We start from the raw sequence: 27524 nt of genomic DNA on the forward strand, positions 1-27524 counted from the left end.
CAGGGTCAGCTTGGTTTGGGATATTGGGCAACGACGGAGGCATATTGGCACTTTCTAAATGGATGCAATAGAGGAGCAAAACTCTATCCCTCCTCGTAAACTTAGTGGTGCATGCGGATGGAACGTAATTTTGAGCGGGTGCAGCGATCACAGGGAAAGTAACTGGCTAATAATATACTGTAAAGCAAACAGATAAATGTCCTTGCTTGAATTTCAGCCCAGAAAGTAAGCTTTTTCTTCAAGGTGGTACAATAAGGTCCATTCACCTGTTCAAAAAATACCGCAGTATTTTCTTCAAGCGAATTGTTAGTCCTTTATTTATTACAAAATAGTCATACAACTTTGTCTTAAATCCCTACACCACGTCTTAAATACTGTATTTTACCATACATTCTATGTTATTCATAACAATCCTTGTGTCAAGATTAAAAAAGAAAGAAAAATCAGGGGTTTAACTGTCAGTCACATTTCTCAGTAAGAACAATATTAAAAGTAACAGCATCACACATATACTGTACATCTGATGTCTGGATTGATATATTTTGATAAAATTGATCTTAAGTGGCTTTAGGAGTTAGTAAAGGCAAAACATACATATAATTTTAAAAAATAAGAAGATAGCAATAATTAAATGCAAATAGGGCTTTGCCATGAACCATCAGATAGAATACTGGTGCCAGCAGAACAGACATTACAACATTAATTAAAAGGATCTCAGCTATTTCTTTAAAGGAACAGTTGATATCACTTACCTTCATTCTAAATGATTTCTTTCAAATAAATCATTTGAATTACTAAAGTGCTGTGGCAGAATTGTTTAGAAGATGATTCATAAGTTGTTTTACACAGTTGCTTTTGCAAGTGAATTGATTGCACTGCTACTTGAGTATCTACAATTATAAAACAGCATTTAAAGAGAGAACTGCATTTGGCTCTCTGAAATGTGCTCTTTTGTTGGGGGACTTGTGAATCTGTCTCTCTCACACACATATGCATGCACAGGCATGAAAACTAAACTCCTAAATTAAGACTGACCATTGTAAATATCACTCTCATTCTGAGAAACAACTTATAAACATAACACATACTTAATTAACAATACAATACTTCCTTGGAGTTTCAGCATTTCCAGCATTAGTCCATCATACATTTGACATTGTGGGGTTCTGGGAAAGGCACCATGAGCAGTATTTAATAAGAAAGAAGTGAGTTTATACCACATTTCTGCTCACCTCAATGTGATTGTATTTTAAGAAAACACAGTAGAACAATAGAAATATTTAATTATTTCAACTGGTAATAAGAAACTACATGTAAGATATAATTATATGACCGTCACCCCTTGGATAACAGTGAATGATGTTATCTGCTTGGTGAAGATGTCTACTTGTAATGATGTTAATGACTGTTGAGGTGCTTATAACCTGTGTAGATTATGGCCATGGTGTCTACAAACACATAACTTAGTACAGACTCAGTCCAGTCCATTTGTATCTCTGAGATTTTCCCCCATGGGAAACTGTCATGAAATCTCTCTATAATGCTGCACTGTGAAAAGTGACATGTGCAAAGTGAGCCTTAAGAAGTGATTTGTATCTTACAAGGAAAGATTTTTTGGGATCAACACACCAATCTCTAAATTCTTCGTTTCAACACTGAATTTTTGGCAGGGTGTGAATTCAAGGATGCTTTCAGAGAAAACCTCTCTATATATCTCTGTATAGATATATATCTCTGTGCAATACTGTCTACATACTGGAGATTTCATACATGAGTACTTTTACAAGGACTTCAGTAGAGCAAGTGAAACAATTGCTTAGACACACAGAAAATACATTTGTGCGGAGGCATATCAGGGCTAGTACATCAATAGAGAGATAACCTACAACCAGAAGTTGATCAAATAACTGTTAACTGCTGTAGCATTACAATAAAGACCTCACCATTCACAGACTAAGACGAACATGTCCCTTCCGAATTCAGCTTCATAGCTCAGTGACTTCTTCAAATGGTACCTGTCTTTAGGCCTCTCAAGGACATTTGATCTCACTGCACACATGCAGAGTATGAACTCATGCTCCTGCTCACCTCTCCACTCATTTTGGGATCAAAACCTCGCTCTGCGGTCAGGTGCACCGGGCTCAGTTTGCATTTGATTGTCGCTCCTTCACAGTCTGCTCGAGCATACGTCTCTATTCTTTAATGAATTATTTCTTAAACCCTCACGTGGATAAAACGGACGGACGGTTTCTAAACTGCCTATATGCTTCAGGCTAGCGGACGGTGAGTCTCGAGTTTCTCACTCGCACTGAATGAGATGGAAAGGCATTGTGTTGTGTCAGACAGGGCAGACAGTGTAGCAGGAGGAAACAGTGTCCTCTGGATGGTGCTAGAACGTGGTGTATCGCCGCCGTGTCCTTTTGCACACACACACACACACAACCACCGGGATCCTTGGCGCATGCAGAGCTCTGCCACTGGCGTGTTTTACACCTCCTTCTCTCCCGCGTTCAGAATGGACGTGCGCCGAAGGTTCTCCTTCACCCTGATGAACTCTGGGGCGTTCTCCACCCCTTCCTCCTGCCGTTCCTGCTCCTTCTCCAGCTGGAACAAAAGCGGAATCAATTTTTTAAACGATTTAAAGCCAATATGCAGCGAAGACCTGGCTATTGTTTATTCTCTGCTTTTATCACCATCCTTATTACAGGCATAATGTGGTAATGTTCTCATCAAGTCCTAACATAATTGTCTCATGCAAATTGATTTATGACACCTGTGGTTCCCCAGGGGACAATCCCTGTGTCTTGGATGCAGCAGAGGCATCCCACCTGGGATGTGACCTAATGACCCCACACCCCCTCTCCCTGTCTGTTTGCCTGTCTGGCACACCTCCTCCAGTTTCTTATGCCTTTTGAGGAGCTCCTGCTCGAGAGGGGAGATCTTCCTCCTGGACTCCTCCTCTTCCTTTCGTTGCTTAATCATCTGCTCTCGTTTCCTTTGCTCCAGCACGCGCTGCAGCTCAGGCTTGTTCTCCACACCCACACCCCTGCAGCCACAGGAGGAGGAGGAGAAGAAGACGAACAAGAACAACAACAAGAAGAAAACAACAGGAAGAATGACCTTACTTTGCACATCCTAGCATCAGGGCCTTAATGCCTATATACGGACCGTCTTCACTGACACAAGAAAAAAAGGGTCAACTGGTAACCTCCAGTTCTGCTAGATAGGTAGGCAATTTTAACATTAAAAGGGACGACTTGACCATGATATTTTTAAATACCTCAGAAGATGGCAATTTTATGTTGTTATAGGTATTGACCATCAGAGGGCAGTATTGTCATTTTAATATACGGGCTCAGTCACACAAAATGAAGAAAAAAAATGCGCCCACAGAAAGCCAAACAATTTATTATGTATGCGTTTTAATTTGGATATGTCTACTGTGAACTACCTAGTATGAAAAACTGAACAGAGTGTGAGAAATCAGATGAGCCAAACAGAATGTATCAGGCACAATGAAACATTACAAATGCATAAGCTGAAGAATAACTGCAGCCATGTGAAGGAGCCGCTTTCCTTGGTGGTTATTTGAATAGGTTGTTCTCACTACGATGATAACAAAATTTCCTACCAACCTTAAATGTGAAAAGTTGCCACAACTATTTCATTCTGTCAGCATGTTGTCAAGGCACTGTGAAAATCCTCTTTGATTAATTGAGTGTTTGTTTATAAAATAGATGAAACTGAAAACGTAAGTGTTGTAGTGTTGTGAGGGTGGTCACTGTATCAGAAGAGAGGCTTGTATTAGCACAATTCTTGCTGTTTTACTTAATAAAAAATGGCTAAACAGAGCATGGTTTCATATTGTGATGACACCAGGACTGAGGAATTAGTTATTAGCATTTTAAACATGCTCTTTTGGCCATGAAGTGGAGGTCATCAACACTGTGTAAGTGGCGCTATGGCTGTATTGTTTTAAACCTTGCTGTCTTAACGGTCTCCTCAGCTGTGGTGGGACAAGCTCTGACAGCGGAGTTGCTAACAGGAGCGTAAATGGGGAGTCAATACAGGAAAAAAGAAGAGAATGCTGCCAATGACGCCGATCGTCTCTCCGGTGGCTAATTAAATTAACACCGCGCCTGTTTCTCCTGGAGGTGGTGAAGTCACAGTTTTTACAAGGTGAGAAACAAAGGGAGTACTGGGGGAAACGCTGCTTAGGAAAGCATGACAGTGTTTGTATTAATTTGGTCTCCGTTGAGCAAAGATGAGAATAACAAACAAGGAGGCAATTAAAGCAAAGAACGGATCTCGTGATGGAACTCACAAAGCCAGCTACCGCTCGCTTGATGTTTGCCATAAGAACACAGCAGCTGACGGCTGGCCTGCATCAGCAGTTTATATTTATAGATATTCTCTCAAAGTCATGACAGGTATTGACTTCCCCTCCTTCATGAAATCCATATAAAGGATTTTATTTCCGAAGTAGTCAGAGTACAAAAATAACATTGTACAGGGTTGACATTTGAACCTTAAACATTTTTCTTCCTTTGTTCTACTCCCCACCATGGCGGCTCAGACATCAATGCCACTCGAAGACTGCTGTTTTTAAAGTCCACTCTTATCTGGAAAGGAGCAACAACAGGAGAGAGGCTACCGGAGGGTTATGACCCAATTCCTTTAAGCACCGTTCACTTCCCGGGCCTCTTATCTGCTTTCTCAGAGCCGTTCCCAAAGTGCCTCCTACAGTTTTTCGTCTGTGCTGGGTCCCACAGTACCACCGGCACAGCACTGTTCTCAGGGCCTAATGCCCCTCTAGATACCCGCCTAATTGCACAGATGGCACTGTGCCAGCTCTTCTCTGAGTCCCCTCCCCCTCCACAGAAGAGCTGGATGTCTCCAGGCAATAACGGCATCTAATTGGTCTTAACAAGAGAGAATGGGTGGTTGTTTTGTTTGCTCAAGATGAGCGTTGCAAATAATGGTTGAATGACTGCTGTGCAGTCATTTACAGGGTGTTGTTTCTACTAGAGAACTGAAAAGATAAGCTTTCCTCCACAGACCTGGATCACTACCCAGCAAGATGCGGTCATGTGTTCAATACTGGTGAGACAGGCTTTTCTGCAGATGCACAATATCTGCACAAGGCCAAAACAGCAGTCAGCGTTTGCAGTTTGGTGTACACATAGGTACATGAACGCTGGAGCACAGCCCTTGAGGTTTCTATTAACACTAGCGAGCTTTGAAAAGCCCACTCACATGCACTGTCGACCTTGTAAATCAGCATTTGCAGTGGAGAGGAGCTTGTACACAGCTTGTCAGTGGCATTGCCTCTGGGAGCATTGTCTGTCAGAAGGCAGAACTGAAAGTTCTGTGCTGTCTGTGAGGTCCAGTTCTTGCTGAGATGGGCCTCTTTTCCCCGGTGCAAGAAACTGTCCCAAGACTAAAAAGACTGGCGAGTACAAAAGGCTTTCTGGACACCGCTCTCAAGTGTTTGAGCTCCTGCTGTGCGACACAGAGGGGTTGAGTTCCCCCAGACTTTGGGATCAATCCCCAAAACTCCAAAGAGACTGTCTGTCATGGGGGGCTGGGCAGTGTGATGCACGTTGCCCAGCAACAGCATGTTGCTAATCAGCCAGATTTCTAACAGACGCTAAGCAGAGTAGCACCCGGCACTCAACAGAGTTAAAGGAGCATTTTTGATATTTAGGCACTCCATGATTTAGACTTTAATTTTTGTGGCCATTATCTTACCGTGTGTATCAATAAAATAGGAGTGACTTGTCTCTTCATTTGTTGTTTCAGAAGACATTATTGCTTTTATTATTGTTTCATCTGAGGGCTTAAACATTGATGATTCTAGAAATTAAATCAAGAAATTAACTGGATTTGTATTAAGACCTTAGAAGTACCATTTTAGATTGCTTTAGAGCTAAAAAAATTGCAGAAAATGGTAGTTTTCAATGTGAAGGGAATAAGAGCAGTAGTGGTGAAAGGAAAAATACAGCTGAAGAACCACCATAGCCATGCAAGGTTTGCATTTTGTCTAGTACTGCAGAGTCATTCAAATGGTTTACTCTGAGTTGAAAACAGTGTCGCAAAAACGAGGGAAAACATCCAACACCAACTGAAATTCTTCATATGAAACTGCTGACTATGCTAACATTATAAACGTATTTTCATGAAACTCCAAGGAGAGCCATTACCCATTCAGGGCAAGCGTGTGCACTGTGGTGTGGTATATTTCCTGTTTTCCTGTGTCTCAGCTGAAAAGTTTTAGTTTTAAACTGTGTATTTGGGGAAAAAAAATCTGAGGCTGTTTACTTTAAGACTTGTAAGGATTGTATTACTGTAGAAAATGGCAGGCATATTGAAACTATTGAGGATAATGGTGGAGTATTGTGAGGGAGGGGGAGAATTCTCAGGCGGTGAGAGGTGTGGGGTGAGATGATCCATATCAGCTACTTAAGCATGCAAGACATTCAAAGGTGTCTTTCTGTGTCATATCAAGCAGAGCTTCTTGCCATGCTAAAAGACGCACAAATATATTGAAAACATCAGGGTTTCTTTTTCTACAAGGCTAATGAGATATTGAAAAAATCTGGTTAGCAAAATAATTATCAAAAAATTCAGCTCTAACAATTTCCTGGGGTTGGCAGTGTTTAGACAGTAGGAGAGACTCTATCAGTTAAAATACACCTGCTAATCTATGTCAGCAAAAACGCAGGTAATTAAAAATGCAACCTTAGACATCAGGTCTACTGGGCTTGTGACAGTGATGCCCCCCCTTATCCCCGACACTTGCAATGGGGACACGCAGGCTGAGACAGGGTGGGAATTCATACCTTTTATGGTTCATGAGCAGCTCTCGGTGGAGGTCCTGGTGGCTTTTAGAGGCTTTCACTGGATTAAGCAGCTTTTTGGGCTTGATCAGATCATCGTCTCCTTCCATGTAATCCGGCTGAGCTGCATAGCTGGCCACAGGGGGCAGATCTCTGTGCGGGTCCCTGACCGGGTCCCTGAGTGGATCCCGCTGCAAGTCACCGTAGGCCGAGGCTGAGGGGAGAGAAGGAGCATGGCGGCATTAGAGACAGAGAGAAAGAGGTTCAAGGCCATTCAAGAACTACACAGCAACAACCATTGAGAGAAGTGTGGCACATATTTTCTGAGGACCTGGATCATATGTGAGTATATTCCTCCTCATCACAGAACAGAACCTCCTGATACCAACCAGAACCTCCTACATGGAGGATGAAAGGAACACAGGAGCTGCCTATCTGGTTATAATAGACTAACTTTGGGTATAAAGAAGGACAGATGAGATGAAGGACTGTAGGGTTGTAGGACTTCATAACAAACATCACTGACAGAGTAGAGATGGAAAGAGGCACCATTTTACGACCTCACAGTAACCTCTATTAGGAGACATATGGATTAGGAGGATGGAGGAGAGGAGATTAGGGGAGGAGATGGTCTGGAACTCCTAGAACCTCCGCAAAACACCGCTGAGAGAGGGAGGAAGGAGAGTGGAGAGAGAATATGGTGTTAGATGGGGATCTTTTTGAAACCAGAAGAAACGCCAGGAAAAAATGTCGTAGAGAGGAGTATTCCCATTACAGAGGTACAGAGGATGCTGGGAAAGGGAACCTAGCTGCGAGTGCTAAACACACATGCAACATCGTGAATGAATGAGGTGTGATGACTGTGGAGAGAAATCAAATCATATGCGTGCTGAACGTGAAGAACCCCTTGGTTCCAATTTTCTCTGCGCCATGAGGACTTCCACGTGAGAAACGCCTCTCGCACCCCCAGACACGAACAAGCCAGCTGCTGTACGGGTGCACCGCAGGACCGACAGGTGAAAGCCAGCGATTCAGCCTGCTCGTTCAGCCTGTTTATGTTCTGCATTCGAGGAAATTCCTCACCCATTTCCCTTCCCCTGCACCACACCATTTATCCTCCTCTGTTGCCACAGCTGGCTTACGTGTAAATATACAGTCTACATAAACACTTCCCTCCTCAGGAAAGTCACGGTCCTTGAAGCAGGATTTTTTTTGCGTGTAATATGCACCTTTCAGAAGGCCCCTAGGACTTCTTTCTTGAAAAGGATCACTTTGGATTAGTTGACACAGTATCATTTAATATGTATGAAGGTTGGTTTTCAGATTTTCAAGGAAAAGTAGACAGGATTTGAAAAACACAACCCCAGGGAAAGTGTTTTGTTGGAAACTAACAAGCACACATCAAGTCAATGGGATTTAACTAGGCTGGTTAAAAAATGCTTGGTATGTCCAACAAAAGGTGTTCCCTGAGCTTTATTCTCTTATGCTATAACCCCAGGTGCCTTTGAGGGTAGTGCGCAGTACTCATTGAGAAGTGGCCATTGGCTCCCAGTGATTGATCCTTGCAATGGTGTCCTCAGCCTGACTCTCAGCAGACAGATTAAAGGGACCTGATGCCAGAGTGACTCCAGCAGGTGTTGGGTTTCATATGCGACGGGCCAGAGGCTGAACAATGTGTTGCTTCTCGAGTGGAACCAGACCCACCTTCGCTATTTAATATTTAAAAAATGCACTGGCACTCTCCGTCTCAACACCTCCTTATGAAGGGGAGTAAGGAGATGGTGATGGATGATGACAAACACAGGGAACTGATTTCTGCTGTGTATACTCCTCAACAGGAGACAGGAGACACAGTGTCTACTCCCTGATATCCTCAATGTGCCATTTTTACAGGCAAGAGGTCACGCACAGTAAACAGTAGTGGATCTATTAAATGATCTCCCTATCCAGCAGCAGGTTACTGTGACTTGCCCACAGTTGTGGCTGCTTGTATCCTGGGCTCTCTACCTGTACACCGGTAACTGCATTGGTGGCAGACGAAAAGCCTCTTTAATTTTGGGGAGGATTATAAGAGCGTAATTAATCGCTGCACAGAGTGTCTCTTGTGCTATGGAAAGACAGGCAGGGAGAGTTTCATCTGCACTCTCTGTGAAGAGCACAGCCCCAGGGAATTTTATGAGGGCCGGGCCAGAAATGCCAGCAAATGTAATTACAGAGCTGTGCTAAAGTGGACTCGCTGGGGAATTGAGGTACTAGTGTCTCAAAGCAGCTTTACTCCAGCACTTCAATGTCCCTGAGCAGTCCTCCCTGCTGCTAATGGAATGTGGTCGCTGTGGGCGCTGCTATTAAATCCATACGTTCTTATTAACACACATGCTAAGATGTGTGCGTATAAGTGTAGGTGTGTGCGTGTGTGTGTGTGGCAGTGTGCATGTTTGCTCATGTCAATAAGAAACAAGGCAAAGGAGGTTATGTCACTGGACGAAATGTTACGCAAGACAAGCAGACTCATTGCAGTCTGTTTGCTCAGGCTAAACAAGTACAGAGAAGATTTGCAAAGAGGTTAATGATAAACGTGCATGAAGTGACACACTGGAAAAAAAGCATCTAAGAGCTTTCCTTTTACCCTAAGTCCTTCAACCTCATTTGCTTTAGCGTCACGCTAGCTTGTGCTCACTGAATTTATGTCTATGAAAGTCTACGATTTGGGGGTTTAGATGTTGAACAAACATGTTATTTCACAACATGGCCACTGAAAGCTTCCTTTGGCCTATGCCAAAAGTTAAATTCATAAAAGCAGAAGAGCAGATTGCAGAGTAAAATAATTTAATTTGTTTTTCATGGTACTGATGTCATATAGATTAGACACTGCATGTAAAAATCAAGAAAAAGAACAGGATAGAATGCCTTTGATGTCTCAGTTAGCATAGTGGCCTGTGTCCACTATCGTCTGCCTCAGGCAAGCCTAAAAACTATTTTCATCTTAATTGAATCTCTTTTCGTATGCACAATGAATGTTCACATATGAGCTGTGAATTTAGACCTTGAATCACAGACAATCAGCCAACAATCCTGGGAAACATAGTGTGACTGTGAAAAATCTTAATTGATTTTGTCCTAAAATAAAATATTATTTTATTTTAAGATTGACAGGCCCTCTCTTTTTCACCTCTGCCTTTTCAGAAATGCGATTGGTTTTGTACACAGCTAAATATGCATAGGTGAACATACGGGAGTAGCCTTCAGTGGCTATCCACGCTGTCAGCTGGTTTACTTTTTCTGAGATAATTGCAAACAGGCCCATGAATTTTCCTCTTTGATGAGTCTCCTTTTACAGGGCCTTACCATTTGATTCGCTGCCGTTCTAATTCAGGCCATGAATGACGTCAGTTTAGGAAAGAAAATTATTTCATTGCAGTCTCCATCTTATGACCCTGCACTTTAAAACTCTTCAGTGTGTGAAAGAGCTTGTTCTCTGCCCAGATTGTATACAAACAGAACACTGGCGGTCACCATGGCGATGGCAGCTTTAGGCGAGGATGCCCAGATCTCCCTGGTCTCCCATGAGGCAGGGCGGGAGACCTCCTTTCCCACAATACACTGTGAATGCCACCCTTCATCCTTACCATGAAATTCCTCCTGAACCTTCAGCAGGTCATTACCATCAAAAAAGCAGCCAGCAAACTGCAAAATCAACAACATGCAAATGACTGGCTATTGTAAGCACAGCAATGTGGCTGACCAAAGTTAAATGATGTTCTCTTTATTTTGTAAACTTTTTTTTTCATTTTACATAAATGTTGAGACAGGAAAATATTCAGGTATGACTGAAAATTGAACCTGTTATAATGATGATACCCCTGAGTATTCTTAAAAGGGCATTGTGCTGATGAATTAGTTCATTAGCCTTTAAGGTGATCTGCCTTTATGTAAAACACACTGAACAGAGCCTCTGCTGATACCATTTAAACAAGCTGGTAGAATAAAAAGCATGAGTTTATGACATATTTACTCAAGCTGCATCTGGCTTGGGTCTCTGCCTGACTGACATCACATCTTCTGATAACTGTTCAAACTTGCTTGACACACAGTGTATTGGTTTGATCAAGACCATTCATCATATCTTGCATTGCACAATTCTGTTGTTTTCCCTCTTCTGAAAATCAACATTCCATTGAGATATTATCAGCACCTGAAAGCTAATCGTTCTGTAACAAAGTTACCCTGAGAAAAAGACATTTCAGTGGCCACACATTGGCAAAGAAATGAGATTTAGAAATGCATAGGGTCCTACTGATTTTTTAAGAACATGTGGTTATTTCAGTCTTTTTGATTGTCTGGTTAACGGCAGGGATTTTTGTTGTCTCCTCGTCGCAGTGCACAGTCGGAATGGCCCAGGGAAAGATGTAACTCCAAAGCCAGGTGGCTTCTACCTTGTGAGACATTTCATTTGTTAATGATATGTTACATAATCATAGAAAATGTAATCCCCTTGGCATTGATGACATCATCCCAGCAGTGTGTCTAAGGTGAGGATTGCTGATACGTGACTCCCCTCCGCTGACTGTCTCAGGGGCTCGGATGTGGATTTATCTCGCAACCCTGTGACTTCTGTGGGTGTGGCATTGCGGCTGGAGGTGCTGGGGTTCACCGGCACGACACTCGCGCACACAGATTACCTGACTTGCCAATACTATGTGATCACATCCCACACCTCATCACTCAACCGTGAACGCCTCCCCCCCCCCCCCCCCCCCCGCCCCCACCCCTTCCCCCGAAACATTCACCAGCCATCCAATTCATTTCAATTTAAAGTAATGGGCTCTTGTAATTCTCAGAATACAATTTTGTTTTTTCTTTGCCATATGTCAATAAATGTAAACGCCTTATATGTACCCATATGATCAAAGCAACATTAGTCCTCGCTTACAATAACTGTTTTACAACAACATGGCAACGCACCTTGAAGTAAAGCAATCCAGCTACCCACATGCATTCAAGGTTGGCAGACAACAACAAGAAGCAAGGACTCCTGTTTATGAAATGCTTTTCCCTGTAGAAGTTAATAAGGATGATTCAAATCCCTTTTCACTGTAGGCCTAATTCCACAAGGCATTGAACCCCCCCCCCCCCCCCCCCCCCCCCCCCCCCCCCATGAAATGGAGAGCATGCCTCTTACCTGACTTGACCAGCACATCCCTGTGTGTCCCTGGCTCCCTGGCAGGGAGGAAGCTGTGTGTGACTCTCTGTGCCATTGAGCTGTGCTAGCGCAGGGCCCCTGTGTCAGCTGTGTCCCCGCACAGGGAGTCTACATGACTTTTTGGGGCAGTGAGCTGCCAGGCTGCTCCACTCCTTTAAACATGCTTGCCTGCCCGAGCTAGAGTAAACAGTCACATGACCAGGGCATTCCAAAGCCCCGCCCCTTCCCTCCCTCTCTCCCTCTCCCCTGAGTGCTCTTACTGATCCAGCGGGGTCCGCTGGCTGGCTGGATTAGCAGCATGCTTAAGCTCCCTCAGCTAATGCTCCAATAAACCATAAGTCATTTGAGTGTTTTCATCGTCAGCAATACGCCTCACACAAAACACATCTGAGAAGAGACTGAGCTTTTAATGCCACTGGGAAACATGGTGAAATCTCCTCGTGCCTTCCTTGTGTTTGGGGTTTTAGGTGAAATCAGATACAAGCATAGTGGACATCAGGCTTTGCGTCTGTCAGTGTTCAATGCTTATTCCGAACAAGGATTTTCTTCCATACTACTGTTTCTGTGTGTTTTTCATATAGTGTATTGTAAAGGGGTCTTCTGTATGGCAAGGTGCACTTTCCATTTGCAAACGTCACAGTGTCCTGTCAGGGTGTGAACTCCTAATGTATAGGAAACTGGGTTGCTTCTGCCTTAAATCAGAGGATATGAGGTCAACATTGCTGATCTTGTACAGCGCTGATGTCCACATACACAATTCTCCCAGGGCTGATTAGGTGACAAATATACTCTGCATTGCTTTCCCAGATCATGCCAAGCCTTTGATTAAAGCAATGAGTAAAGTGACTTCCTTGTTTAGTGGGGAACATCGTTTCCAAAATTTTGCTGAACTTTTCAACTGAAATCACTGCCTGATGCCGCTAAATCCAGCCTGATGAAATATGGGGGGGATATTGATGGGGGTTTTTTGTTTAAATTTGTATTACTGCTCAGCAGATCCAGGTTTGTGCCATGTTCCTTCTAGTAAGGATCTCCCAGCTCCGCGTTAATCCTGCAGGCCTTGTGGTGGACTGAGAAGTTGTTTGGAAAAAACAGGTCAGCATGGTGCCCCCTCACACCCTTATATGCAAGGTATTTATAACGGAAGAGTTTGGTGCAGGGGGTGCACTGAGTCGCGATACAGGGTAAATTATGCCCCCAAGCAGGAGAGGGAGCGATAAGGCTGTATTGGTGTTCAGAGGCCCTTGTCTTCGCTGGCCCCGTTGTACATTGTTCTCTGAGGCTGAAAGACGAGAGCAGACTTACCTGAGCCATTCAGGTGATTTCCCTCTTTCACACATGGCCTCTCAATGTTGTATGCCTTCTGCTGCAAGATAAAAACAGAAAAAAGACACATTATATATTGACAAACTTTGTGCTTGTCTGCCAGTGACGCTGTCTGCTGATTGATTTTGAACAAAGTAACAGAGGGGGAAAAGGACATTGAACGGCCAGCATGGATACCCTGTCAGCCCACCACTCCCACCCTTTATCCTCCATCCTCATCATCCCCTCCTCCTCCTCCACCCCAACCTCCGCCCTGCTTCACTGCCTGTTTCCCTGCGCTGCATCCACACAGCACAGGCACTTACCAGGGGGAATTCTAAGAGGCCTTTTGGACGTCTTCATGAGTGTGTGAAAGGATATTGTGTTGCTGTTGGCGGTTGCTAGGAGAGGCTTGCTCAGGCTTGGTGCTGTGACAAGGCCCATACTGTCTAGCGCCCCCCCCCCCCCCCCTCAACCTCCACCACACATTACTGAGGGAGGGGGGTGCATTTCTTTTAATCCACTGGAGGTCCGTGAGGAGAATGTGATGTTGTACATGGATGGGGGCGAATGAATGAGGCTTTTTCTGTGGATTAGTTTAAGGTCACTTCAGTGAGGGAGCCGAGACAGGGTGTTCCCAAATTCTGCCCAAATTCAGAATTAAAAGGCTGGGATTCTGTGTACATGCCATTGTGTCCTGTGTACAATTAATAAACCCATGCATAAAGCATGACCTCAGCTGGAAACGCATGTTTCTCTACAACATAAAATGGAAGAAATTTTATTTCCTGTATTATAATGATATGTCATTTTGTAAGTGGTGTTCTTTGCTGTAGACTCCTTCTGTAAATAAGACTTATTTATCTGATTTACGCAGCTCATAACACAGTAATTACTGAGACATGCTGTGAAGTGTTACCCAGAAGTGGGATTTATTTTACCCTGATTTTACATAGAACCATCTAAAGCAGCATTATGATCAACAGAGGCTTGCTAAGAGGATATAAGCAGGAAAGCCTGCTTTAATAACAATGGAGTCAAGTTTTAAATGAGATTAGATGGAATAAAAGTCCATCTACATTTTGAACTATGCAGACTCACACATCACTCCAAGTGCCACAGAACTGCATAGAGATCAAACAACCTTTGCCCTGATTCTCAGTAAATGAAAGAAAAACGATCACATTTCCTCAGCTTTCCCTTATTTGGTATTTGGGAAGTTGCTGAAACCTGCCCCTGAATGTTTAAAGGGTTGCACACACTAAAGCAACACTTGCATCTAATGTTCTACAGCAGGGCATACCCCTGGTTTGCTGAGAAAACTGTGAGGTGAAAGTCCACAGTGTTTTATTGACAGCTTTTAAGGGAGTAATTGTAAAAAATTCCACCTTCTCTGGGGGCAGTGCGGTCCACAGCCAACAACATTCGGCTGGCACTACACCCTGGAGGCCGACTTTGTGACCTACAGCATCACGCAATATTGTTTTTCAAGGTGAACCAGACGCCGTTGGTCCCCCCAAGGTGTCCCGTTACTGGCAGTGGTCATCTGACCTCTCCAATCTGAACTCCGCTGATCTGCCTCATGTTTTATTAACCTGCTGGGAAAGTTTTTCCTGTGCATCCAGCACTGCGGAGTTGATATTACACCAGTAATAAGTGGTGGACAAAAAGGTTTTTTATAGATTTTGACCTCGACTTGGTTCTCCAGTTTCAGGCCCTGGTCTCAGGTTTCCCCAGATGACACAGACAATTAGTGGGGCCACAGAGGGCAGAACATTGGTACTAATTACCCACAGACCAAAGCAAAGTGATCACTGTTGAGGAGATTGTGTTTATTCATAAGAACTGGTAAACAGTGGATGACATGCTGACCTTTAGTTTGCTTTGCAGCATGGGATTCTGAGAGATTTTCTTTGCCTGTGCCACTAATGCAGTTTCATTTAGTGTAACTAAAGAGAGGCATGAACCCATTGACTGCTTTTGAGTACAGTTGTGGTTTCATTAACCACACCACCCACATGGTTTAGTTCATGTTAACAAGATAAAATCTTGATAATTTGTCCATCTCACATAATAGCCCTTTTAGGATATTAGACAAGCCTTAATGCAGGTGTGTCTTCCCTCTCGTTTGAAGGTGCAACAACTTGTACAGTTGTTATTTTGATTAAATGTGCATGGATGAGTCGAAAACTCAATGAAACAAGTGACTTTTTAGGTCCCAGGGCAGATGCAAGAACAGAACAACAGTGAAGTCTATCTGGCCTACGGAGCATCCATGACACCACACTGTGACAGGTCCACACTCCCTTGGGATCCCTCACATCACCCGGTACCGCTCATTACAGGACCTGACATACAGTGTGTTTGACTCCTTCACTCTGTAAAGCCAGCCTTCTGGAAACTGAGTATCAGGTATAGTATATATTTATATATATATATGCTCACACTGACAGATTGCCTCAAGGAAAGTAAAAAAAAAAAAAAAATCCCATGACATGATGTTTAACAGATGTCTTTAAAGTCTGCCATCAGATGCACAGCGCTAGTAAAGCACAAAGAGTTGGGTTTCTGGCGACAGGTTCTTAACAAGCAGGGCTGGCACTTGTGTACCGAGTTTGTCTGTTTCCCCCCTGTTTTTCAACATGACAAGAGCCCAGGGTACTTTGTAGGTCCCAAAACTGCTGTCACTCTGTGGCTTTGTGGACTGCAGCAAAAAGGAGCTTTTCATGTCTGGCATCCTATCACTGTTCCTTACTGTGTCTGTGTTTCATGAGTCTAGAAAGTTATGCTGGAAGTACATGTACTGTAAACTGGTATTCCTTACAGGCATATTTAATTCAAACACTTTTTCTCCCCCCCCCCACCCCACAAATAGAACTACTTATTATGATATTTATTTATTTAATAAAATTTGAGATGTTCATTTTTATAAAAACTTCAAAATCTGTAGCTGGACTGCTAGTTTGCTTTATGTTTACCTTAAAAATCTTTAAAAATCACAGTTACTAACTAATAATTACTACCAAAGATTGTCAGTAAAGGGTTAAATACAAGACATATTGTTTTGTTTTGCTTTTTTCCAATTTGGAACATATGGTATTATTGATGTAATATTGTAATATAATGTGTCAAAAGGTTTGTCTTTAATGTAACCCACTTCTAAAAAATACAAAGTAAATTACAGTCAAAAAACAAAAATGGAAGAGTAGACAAAAACAAACACACAAAAACACATACTTGAAAAAGTTAAATAATTCATGGGCATTTAAGGCCTTTAAAAATTACCTATGGCATCAATGGCACAACTGCTGTTGTTGAGTAAAACTTTATTGACTAACACTGCCATCTAGTGGAAGAAATTGCCCCCTGTCGAAATGTACAGAGTGCAGTTGATTGAAGTTAATTACTCTGATATTCTATGAGGGCATGTTACACAGACACGCAAAGTTTTTTTTAACATAACCTGTCTTTTAAAACAACCTACATGCAGGTGTAGACTTAGTATCCCACAAACAGGATGTTTTATATTAGATATTAAAAATAACATGCATTGTACTTAAATGGCCTTGAAATTGGTATGGTTTACCTTACATTACAGTACTGTCATTTAACAGATGCTCTTCTCCAGAGCAAATTACATTGATTACTTTTTTTATTCCATTTGTACAGCTGTTTACAGTAACACGAAGGCAAAGGTGCTATTCAATGAACCATTTGTAATATAATCTAGGCCTAAATCACTCAGTTTGGTCAGTCACCCTGTGGCCTTGATTAATCCACAGTAATACCATTGGATATCTACTGCACAACTTGAGGCAACTTCACTAGCACCACATGAAGAACAGGGAGTATTTTTGACCTCTTAAAATGAAAGAATGAATACAAAGCACACTTCTGTATTGTTGTTGATACTGAAAAATTGTTCACAGCTCGGTAAAATTCTGGAGAAGCTGTTTGTCCTTTATCTTCAGCCCTCCCTGCTGCGACTTGTGTTTGGCATCTGCTATATTGTCATGCAGTGACATTTTGAGGCTACTACCTATGCAGTTCAGAGACTGGTGCAGCCCAAGTGTCCTCAGAGCAGGGATTAGCTAAATAGCTAAGTGATTTCAGCCACTGCTAGGATCCTTTCTGAAGCCCTGGCAACATTGCTTCATCAAATGGGCTCATTTTATGCTCTATTTGTGAGATGTGTTGATTTTAAGAACTACAGGGTATGTCCGAATCAATTTCTTACAATGAAAACCTCGTTTTTAGAGATAAAATAAACGTGCAATCCACTGCTAATCCAGCGAGGAGAAAAAAACGTCTTGCCGTGTTTTACAAGCATTCATTCATGCATGTGTATCGTGTACATAGCATCTGTTTAATGAGACCATATGGAGATAGGATTAAACACTGCGAGCTACAGTAAGCATAGCGTCCTGCAGAGACACTGAAAAAGAAGAGGTGGGAGAGGGATTACGTGCTTTGTGTTGTCCGTCACCAGTCACGCGCGGGTATTTTTTCACGGGCGCTTTTTGCAAAAGACAAATTTAATAACAGAAAAGCATGTGCGCGCTGACTTGAAACACAATGAAAACTCAGAGGCTTCCTTGTTCGGATACCGCACGGCGAAGCCGGAGGAATTTTAATGAGGACATACCTACACACCCAGCAAGACGCCATCTGCTTCCACAAGCGCGCAGCTGGGCCGTGTCACGCCGGAGCGTGAGGGAAGGACGGCGGTCATCTGACTGCGCGGGCAGGTGGACACTGGCTGGGGTTCAGTTATTTTTTTCACGTGCCGTGCGGGATGAGAGCTTCGACGCCTTCACGCGTGGAGCCAGACCTTGTCAGACAGCCATGTGCTCGTCTCATCCCGTCAACTCCGCAGAGACGGAGCCCTCTCCTCTTCCGGGAAATCTTCCAAGCCAGGTCGCGTGCTTTCACAAGCGACCCGTAAACGCATTAATTGGCGAAGTTGAAAGAAATAAGAAGGGTTGTTTAAAGCGCATCGATTCTATTGTTGAATTTTTCAGTTCCAGCCGGCGGCGTTTTGGGAAGGTTGGGCGAAACATTGCATTGGCTCATTCCGGCATTTATTGTGGAGAAATGTAAACTACACGCATCTCTGTAGCTGGAGATAAAAAAAGAAAACTTTAACGGACCTCAGACGCTAACACCCCCACCCCCGTCCAAAAATGGTGTATTTAAGATACACTCTGCAAAAACTGCTTGCCAGCGAAAACAGATACATCTCTTAGGCCACAGAGATTATATATGATATATGATTATATATTATTGCACATACCTTTTACAGTCTGGAGCATTTACCACTACTCTTTCATTTTCTAAAATTAGTAACAACAGTTACTATGTCCGAATCAGTACAGCAACACAAGGGGTGCATTGTTTCAGGACTGCTCTATTACAGAAATATCTCTTCACTTGACTGAACAGCTCCTGCGCAGGAAAACAAAAACATGTCATTGATGTAATGAAGATAACTAGGTTGCATTTTTTCTGATCTTCTGATAAATACATTTTTTAAATTTTGGAGCGATTCATATGATCTCAAGAACCTCCTGATATCTGCAAAATTTCATAACAAAAGCTCACCTCCTGAATTTATCTGTCTATATTCACCAGTACTTTATCTCAACAATGAATGCTGTTTGTTACCTGTTTTAACAAGAAATTATCATAATCAACATTAGTAATGTTCAGCTCTTACTGTCATAATTATTTACTGAGCCACTGCTCCCAGAAGAGCTTCACTGCATTCTATTGGATGGATACAGTCTACACAGACAGCACACACAGTACTGTACTGCTCAGCTGAAGACATTGATACATCCTCATTGTTCATCTTGTCCTTTCCTGTGTGATAAGCTGCAAGAGGCTTTGTCCTTTGTGCTTTTCATTATTATTATATATCTGACCATGTTTCCTTGACAACCCCCCATTAGATTGATGACTGGGGATGGGCAGATGTCCTTCCTGTGTGATGGACGTGTAAAGTACAGCATGGCTACACGCTCAGAGCTGAATGCTGAACAACTGGGACATCACAGTCCAAAACAAACACAAAGCATAGTTATTCCTTAAGTTGGGGCCCGGTATAAGACTCATACTTCTCTTTTTACTGCTGACAATGTTTGCTGCATAGCTATACTAACAGTTGGTAAATGAATCAGTTTTCTGCAACAGCACATTAAAAGTTTGTTATGGATCTATATGTGTGACTGAAAGAGAAGGCATTCACCACTGTGAATCTTAACAGGCACCAGGAAGACATCTATGCTATAAAAAAAGCCTGAACAAAAGTACAAAAGTATGTGCACAATGGGTTAATTGAGGAGATTAAGAGAGGGATTATCATTATACCTTATTAGTAAGTGCTAATTTCTCACTGCTCACTGGCACTCTTGACATTATACAAACATCTGGATCCTACACTGCTTGCCAGTTGAAAAGCCCATTTGTCTTTACAGTGTACTCCCATGCTGAGTACAGCCCTTTCCATCTGTTTACCCATACTCTACATCCACAGCCCGCCCATGTGACACATATGCTGGTGTTAAGGTTGTGACCTTTGAGCTGCAGTTTTCTGACACTTTTAAGGGACTGGAAATGGTCAACAGATGACTGCTGCACAGAATGACAGGAAAGTATATACATTCAGCTGTAATAGCTTGTTTTTCTTTAGCCTTTATCATGTATGGTCATTTTTAACAATCTCAGAAGTGAACTACCTCAATGCCAGATCTCTCTTTACAAAGTCCCAAACATGGCATGGGCATGTCCCATGCTACCTCCAGAGGAGAGGCTCTTACAGAGGGTGGAAGTTGGTTGTAGTTGTGGTTGTAATATTTATGAGGTAGTGTAGCCAGGTCTGAGGGAAGTCAGATTCAAAGCGCCATCTGAAGGCCCAGAGTCAGTCCATATTTCCATGCCTCAAGCGTGGCTCAATCTCTACCTCTGCCACAGACAGTAATCTTGTTAGATTGTCAGATTACCGTTTACATAAGTTTCATGTCCGGTGTTTACGATGGCATGTTAAAGGGTTTATTCAGTGTCTTGCTGCCATGTGTTAAGGAGACTGACATGAATCACAGCAAGTTCATGTTCTTGAGGTTGTCTGTGGTCATTTGGGAATAATTAAATCTCCACTGTAGCCTGGTCAGCTGTTAGCCACTGAAGAACTCTCTGATGGACCGATTCCACTTCACCCTCTATTGAAACGTGCAATGGAACGGTTCTCTTAACATTTATTAGCTTGTGTGTCAGCCTGGGTCATTGTTTTTTCATGGAAAGGTATTGCTGGAATTTTCAGATAGTTGAGACGGGGTCCCATCTTGTCCGTCTTGGATGGTCTCTACCAACCCTCTTTAAAACATGATACTTGATTGCAGAGGGACCAGGCTTCTTCAAGGAAAGGTTTCAAAACACCACCCTAAAGAGACGGTGGCCCCAAACAAATGGTCGATCTGAAGGATGGGTCCTTTTCATGGAGCCAGGGGAGCTGTTCCAGCCGCTAATGGAGTGAAACAAGACCCTCCACCTGAACCACTACAATGACCAGCTCTTTGAGGAGGGAGTGAATGCAACCCATCTTTCCCAGGATCTGGGCTCTCTGACGCTAGCTCTGATTACCCGTCTCTAGGGACTGCTGTGTGGGACAGCAGCAAGGGGCATATCCTCATGCACACTCTGCTCCACTTTCCTGGGACTGGGGCTTCTCGAATTCTGATCAATGCTTCTGATCTCCCACCCCAGCTCATGAATCTCGGATTGATTTATCCCACCATGTTACCAGGAAACGGCTACAGATCTTTCAAGGGTTCTAAGAATTCTCACACAGCTCTTAGACTCTCGTTGTGCATGACGTGGTTCAACGTCTCAGGTGGTGCCTCTGTATTTATGAGGAGACCGTTGACTCCCGGTGTCTGTTTAATTCTGCATACTTGCCAGCTGAAAAAAAAAACACTCCTTTTCATATTCACAGTCTGAAGAAAGTGACCCCTGAAATGCTTGTTCATTCATTGGAGTGGCTTTGCTTAATCCTTTGTCAGAGACTTCACTGCCATGTGTCACAGCAGGCTTTGATGGAGAGGAATACATAACGAACATGGCACAGTAGGATTTGATGGAGAGGAATACATTATGAAAGTGGTTGTATCGATTGAGACTGATATTACTCTTGCACTGCTGTGGTGTACAGAGTAGTATATCAGCTCTTTGAGATGTGAGATTTAAATCTCCTCTCACACTGTAGATCCAGTCTGTGAGGTTTATTCTTGTTTGATATTTGGCTTGATGTGTGGTATGCGTGTGTGTGTGTGGGTATGTGTGTGTGTTTTTAAGACACCATTAAATAGTCTTGAAAAGAGCCATTGTACATCCTGTTTTGTCTTCCTGTCATGTACGATTTGCCCCCTGTGTTTTGTCCCCACTCATTACTCTGTGTAGGTCTGTACTTGAGTGATTTCGGCTACAAAAGCAGAGGGAGTTGATGCACTGTGTGCTCGCTCGTCTGCAGAGGGGACTGGAGTAACCTTTTAAGCAATCAGAGACGCAGTGGGACGCGGGGCTCAGATCAATTTTAGCTTCACTGGCTCACGTTCAATTCTAAGATTTCATACACACACACGTACGCACACACACACACACACACACACACACACACACACACACACACACACACACACACACACACACGCACACACACAGAATACGAAATACAAAGGTTATTTTGTATGGAGCTGTCTGCTGTTTTGTCTGCTATTGGAAATGAACATTATGGAGGACTATGGAGACACAAAGTGCTCACTGATCTGCAGAGGACCAGTCATCATATGGCTAACATTAACATAAATTAATAAACATCACCATTCATATCAGTACAAAAAGAATGGAAAAAATAGCCATTGTGGAAGCACAGGCTGTGCTTCAACTCTTGAGGGGTGTTCTGTGCCTCCCCAAATTCCCAGTCGCACAAGGACACCCAGTCCACCGTGGTGCTGGTCTGTCACTGTAAATCAGCATGAAAAAGCTGAGCTATCCAATAGGAACTCACAGTGCAGATACTCCTCCCTCTCATCCTTTTACGTTTCTGCTGATAAACAATGGTGCATAGACGGGACACTGTCCCACCCCCACGCTGCACCAGACATTCAAGGGGGAAATTAGCACAAATTTCCGCTTGCATAATTTCGCAGTTTATTGTTATTGAATGCCACTGTGCAATGAGTGCAGGCATTGCCGCTGAGGGTTTTTTTGATTCCTGAAATCTTTATGCGTTTTGTGGTCTTTTTAAGAGATGTTTTATATTTGTTTTGACGCTCTAAAACAGATTTTACCAATGTTAATTTATAGCTTATATCATGCTTAAATTGAGTCGATCATAACTTAATAACACCCATTTTTATATGAATAGTAGACAGCATTAAGTATACCCATCTGAATACTACTGGTGTTGATCAGCTCCACATACAGTTCAAAAACAGTGCCTTTCAGTCTAGTTTCAGGCCATTACTGGTGTAGGGTGAATGGCACTGGTGATTTGCTGATATTGATATGATTTGTGGACTGATGCTGAAAATAATGCATCATAAACTGCCTTTGCCAATGTCAGAGTTGATAAAGCTTCCCACACTTCCTTGGACATCTGTGCATCTTGTAAGCAAGGTATAAAACATACCAAGCTAGCTCTGCAGAAACTACAGCTGCACTTGCCTTCTGGCTGTTGCAGCATCCTCAATGCAAAGTTACAAGATACATACCATAACGCATTACAGTATACACAATCTCTTAGGAGAGCTGAGAGAGAATCAGTAAAAACAAATCAACCGCTATGTTTGTAAAGGTGTAAGAGTGATAAAGACGGCTTTGCCGAGAACTCTGTGAGTGGTAGCCTTCCGGCAATTTGCCAGTGCTTTGGTGTCATCCCTCCCCGGTGTGAATGGTCACCAGAGAGGAAAGTCAGCTTTTCCACAGCAACACATCAGCAGGAGTTTGGATGCTGGCTGGAGAGGTGTCTAAGTGCTGTCCAAAGCCTTCACGCTTAAGGCTCAGTGTCTGGCTGGCTGGGTATGGAGCCCTGAGGCAAGGCCACAAAGGCCTGCCACTGGGGAGATGGAAAGAGCCTGAGGCGGTGACTGAGTATCTGCACTGCTCAAAGTGCTTGTTACTTCCTGTCATTCACACAGCCAGAGATGATTCAATGAAAAGCAACAGCAGCACAGAATGGTGTAAACAATCTGTGTTTACAACCAGCTTCCTTTGTTGAGAGGATTTCTTAGCTGTGCAATATATTCCCTAGATGCGGTAACACTGGCAATCTCAGGGTTAAATTCATTCGTGGTAGTTGCCATTATTTTTAGCTGTTCGTTGGATAATTTGAGCTGGATTTTCTCTGATTGCCTTAATCTCTCGCAGTAGGTCTTTGGCACAGGAGGTTCTTAACTCGACTTGATATCCCACAAGACACTGGGGCAATCACAAGTGAACAGAAAACTTTTCTAGGGAAAGTCCTTTCTATTTTAATAGTAACACTAGAAAAACAAACATGTTGATGTATTGCTCTGCCTTCCAGAAGCAGATAAATCAGATCACTGCAGTATAATCTGTTCAGGTTCTCATGATCTTGAGCAATTAACTGATCAGCTCTGACAAAACTGAGGCAATCTACTGACCAATAAAACACACTCCCTGAGCAGTGCAGAATCAGGGGAGGTTGAAACCAGAGAGTTGAAATATTGAGTTAATCATGCCTGCTATTTGTTTAGTGAACTGTGAACTGTTATGTCATCTGAACTTGCTCTGGAAATTAAATGGAGCATATTGTTCAGAAAAAAAGACAGATTTTTCCAGAAGGGAGTGGCAGACCTCTGTAGAATTCCTTTAAGGCAGTTTTTGGGGGATTTTACTGTTTCACTGGGATGGACACAGGAATTTCTGACATTTCATTTGATCGCCCACTTAATAATAATAAAAAAAAAATACAGAGAAAACAAGGACAAAGTTGAAAGCCAAATAGTTTTCTCTTCCACCCTGTCCTCTTCCTCACTGGCTCCACTGAAAGTGTGAAAGAGAGTGTTGTGTTTTGAGGATTGGTACCAGCACAGCAAGGTCCGGACGGGCTATTCAGCCGGTGCCAATGGGCCCGGAAGCTGGTGGAGGGGGTGAAATTTCAGCCCTGATGTGCGCTGACATTTCCAGCGTGCTTGCAGACTGCTGAAGTGCTCCAGTCCCTCTGCTCCAACTGTGTGGATTACTGGGGAAAATGGCACATTCCTGTCTTTATTAACCCCCTCAAGGGTTACATAAATGAACACAGAAGGTTTTCTGAAGGTAGCTGTGACATTGAAGCAATGTGACAGCAAAGCTTTGCAGGGTCCTCCATACTGGCAGAACAATATGAGAGGCGAATTTGGTATTGATCGTCTGAAGCATTTGGACTCCATAGGAGAGGGGAACTAAGTCTGAACAGCCACTACAAGCTCTCTGATCTCCTCTTGAACAACGGGTAACCAAGACACAAATGCCATTTGGTGGAAAGCATGCACACTAGGATGCCATATTGTGTACTGATGGCATATTATGTTTCTGGTTCTTGTTGCTTGGAAGAAAGACAATCCATGCATGCCTAGATAATCTTGCGCATAAATTCGAACAGAATACGATCCCTCATATTGCTGTGGTCATCACTGCAGATGCTGAGGCAGCCTTGCCTCTCTCACACTCAGCTGTTAGCTGTCATTTTGATGACCTCTGACCCCTGGGGAACACCCGCATCCCCACCCTCTGGAAGGAACGTCCCACCCCATTGTTCAAATATTTGTGACTACGCCCACATGCAAACTGTATCTGACAGAGATTTGTTCACTGAAAGGCCAACGGTAAGCTTGCTGGTTAATAAGAAACCCCTGAAGTATTTGTGCTATTACTGCCTTATCAACCATTATGAAAACAGAGTGTGAAAAATGACTGTGAAATATGAAACAATATAAAGCTGGGTTTCACAATCCTGTTACTGCAACAGAGAAATGAAATTGATCTAAAACCAGCACATCGAAATAGGTTGCATAAATATAGAAGACACATATCTTGATAATAATATTATGGCTCACTTGCTGATGAAGATACTAACATTCCAGGAAAGACAGTCACTGAATTACCACTAAGCTTAACAGTGCAGAATAAATTTATGTAAGCAATGTGAATTCCGTACACAAATACCGTTGATTGATGTTTCAGGTTTTATTTTGTTTGAACTGAATTTGAACAAATTCAGAAAATGGGACGACACTGTTTTTTGCTGTAATGAGGCATTCTCTGGACTCTGTGGATTATTGTGTCTCAGGCCTGTTTCTGCTATGCAAGCCATTCATCAGCCTGTTACTGTGTGCTATTAGACATAATAGTCTCTACAGGATGGCAAACATCAGAAACACTTGCAGGAGAGACAGAGACAGAAAGACACTTCAGAAAAAAAAAACACGATGCATGATAATGAGATGTCAAACAGCAAGCCCAAGGAAAGAATGAAGTAATATAAATCTTACTTTCTTTCCAAAAGAGGCTCCCATCGTTTTCAAACGAGCCAACAGTGCAAGCCGGCTTCAAGTTGCCAGGGTGTCCACTCTGTCTTGGTGCGGTCCCGGGCGCGGCCGTGTGAGCGGGGCTGTCCGCCCTAGCTGAAAGGAGGGTTCAAAGCTCAGATCCGCGCTCTCCCTGGCAAGCTGTCAACAGGAGGCTACTCCACAGTGCTACACCGGCCCGATCTTTAAGACAGAACGATCAGTGCAAGTTTCCTGGCGGGGATGACAATCCATGGTGACAGGAGGGACACTGACCATAGCGAGGTGCAGCAGCAAAGTCAGAGAGAAAGAAAGGAAGAAAGAAAGAGAAGGAGAGAGAGAGAGGAGGAGAGAGGGAGAGAGAGATCACCTATCACAGTAACCCTGGAGAACAGACCCTTCTCAGCCACCTGTTCATAGCCGACTCCCCACTCTTATAGGCTTAAAGACGGCTGGGAAGATTAAGTTAATTGCTGTTGACAGAGCAGGAAACCAGAGGGAGCACATGGTCAGCACGTCAGGCAGCTGGACCGCCAGGGGGATGCCTATCAGCGTTCAGACTCCAAATGGATGGCCGTCGTTATCAGTCAGTGGGCGGTGCGGAGCGGGGCGGGGCAGGGCGCGGTCCTGTGTCCTGGACTCTCTCCTGAGGGCAGACTGTACAGGGCAGGCAGGATCTCCGACACTCGGACCCTCTGTTCAGGACCTGTTTCATGTCCCTGTCTGGGAATCTTGCTGCTCAGAGCAGCTGCCCAGGCCCGGGCATGTGGCCCAGGCTGATGACATCACAGACGGGCAGTGCTCGAAGTTCAGATAGACTAGGCAGCCCACAGAGTGCTCCCAGCTTTGGCTGCACTCTCTCTCTTTCTCTTTCACACACACACACAATTCCATTGTTCCCTCTCTCACTCCTTTTCAACCCAGCTTTGCTAGTGCATCCAAGGCCACAGAAAACTTACAGTGAAAGCAACCTGTTCTCTTCTGTAAAAATGAACTTCTAAACAATGTTAAGTTGATCCCAAGGTAAAATTCTTTGTTAGAGGTTTTTTACTTTTACTCTTTTGTACCATTTGTCTTTTGTCCCTCCTATTCTCTGATCCAGACCAATGGAGGCCATTTTAATTTTAAAATTTGCTCTGATTTATGTCTATGACTTTACTTTCCTATCCAGTTTGAACACACACAAAAAATTGGTGTAATTTTATTCAAAAGTTTTTCCATTTTAAAACAGAAATGAACAACTGAAATGGCAAAGCATCCTCAAAATAAGAAACGCATATGATACATGTATACAGTTATGCAGAGAAATAAGCAAACTAATCTCACTTAACTGTGGACAAGATTTTGAGGAAAGGATGTAAAACCACTTTTTCTTTTCCTTGTCTCATTCAGACCTAAAATGCTGTCAAAACCATTCAAAAGGTAGGGGGAAATGGAACCTGTGCCATCAGGAGATCCGTGTAGAGTAGTGCATCACCTTTACCTGGCTTGGCATGGAGTTGTCAGATTCATCATAATAAAGGCAGGGTTAGCCTGGACTGAGAGTGGAAGGGGTGTGCGTGTGTGTGTGTGTGTGTGCGTGTGCTCGTGCGTGTGTGTGTGTGTGTGTGTGTG

The 27524-nt window shown here is 43.3% G+C and overlaps 1 protein-coding gene across 2 annotated transcripts; it reads right to left on the reverse strand.

Annotated features, from left to right (window-relative positions):
* Window positions 1–288: 288 nt before the first annotated feature.
* On the reverse strand, window positions 289–26632 carry si:ch211-236d3.4 (protein FAM107B). Of its 2 annotated transcripts, XM_036531904.1 has the most exons (5): window positions 25896–26632; window positions 13345–13405; window positions 6843–7053; window positions 2890–3046; window positions 289–2604 (listed from the first exon to the last, which is right to left on the reverse strand). In XM_036531904.1, the coding sequence occupies exons 1-5, from the start codon at window positions 25917–25919 to the stop codon at window positions 2488–2490; spliced, it is 570 nt and encodes a 189-aa protein (XP_036387797.1). In that variant the 5' UTR covers window positions 25920–26632; the 3' UTR covers window positions 289–2487. The 2 variants fall into 2 exon arrangements, with proteins under 2 accessions (XP_036387797.1, XP_036387798.1); XM_036531905.1 differs by lacking the exons at window positions 13345–13405; window positions 25896–26632 and adding an exon at window positions 12019–12200.
* Window positions 26633–27524: the final 892 nt, after the last annotated feature.

This window comes from Megalops cyprinoides, chromosome 6 (assembly GCF_013368585.1).
Source record: "Megalops cyprinoides isolate fMegCyp1 chromosome 6, fMegCyp1.pri, whole genome shotgun sequence".
Classification (NCBI taxonomy): domain Eukaryota; kingdom Metazoa; phylum Chordata; class Actinopteri; order Elopiformes; family Megalopidae; genus Megalops; species Megalops cyprinoides.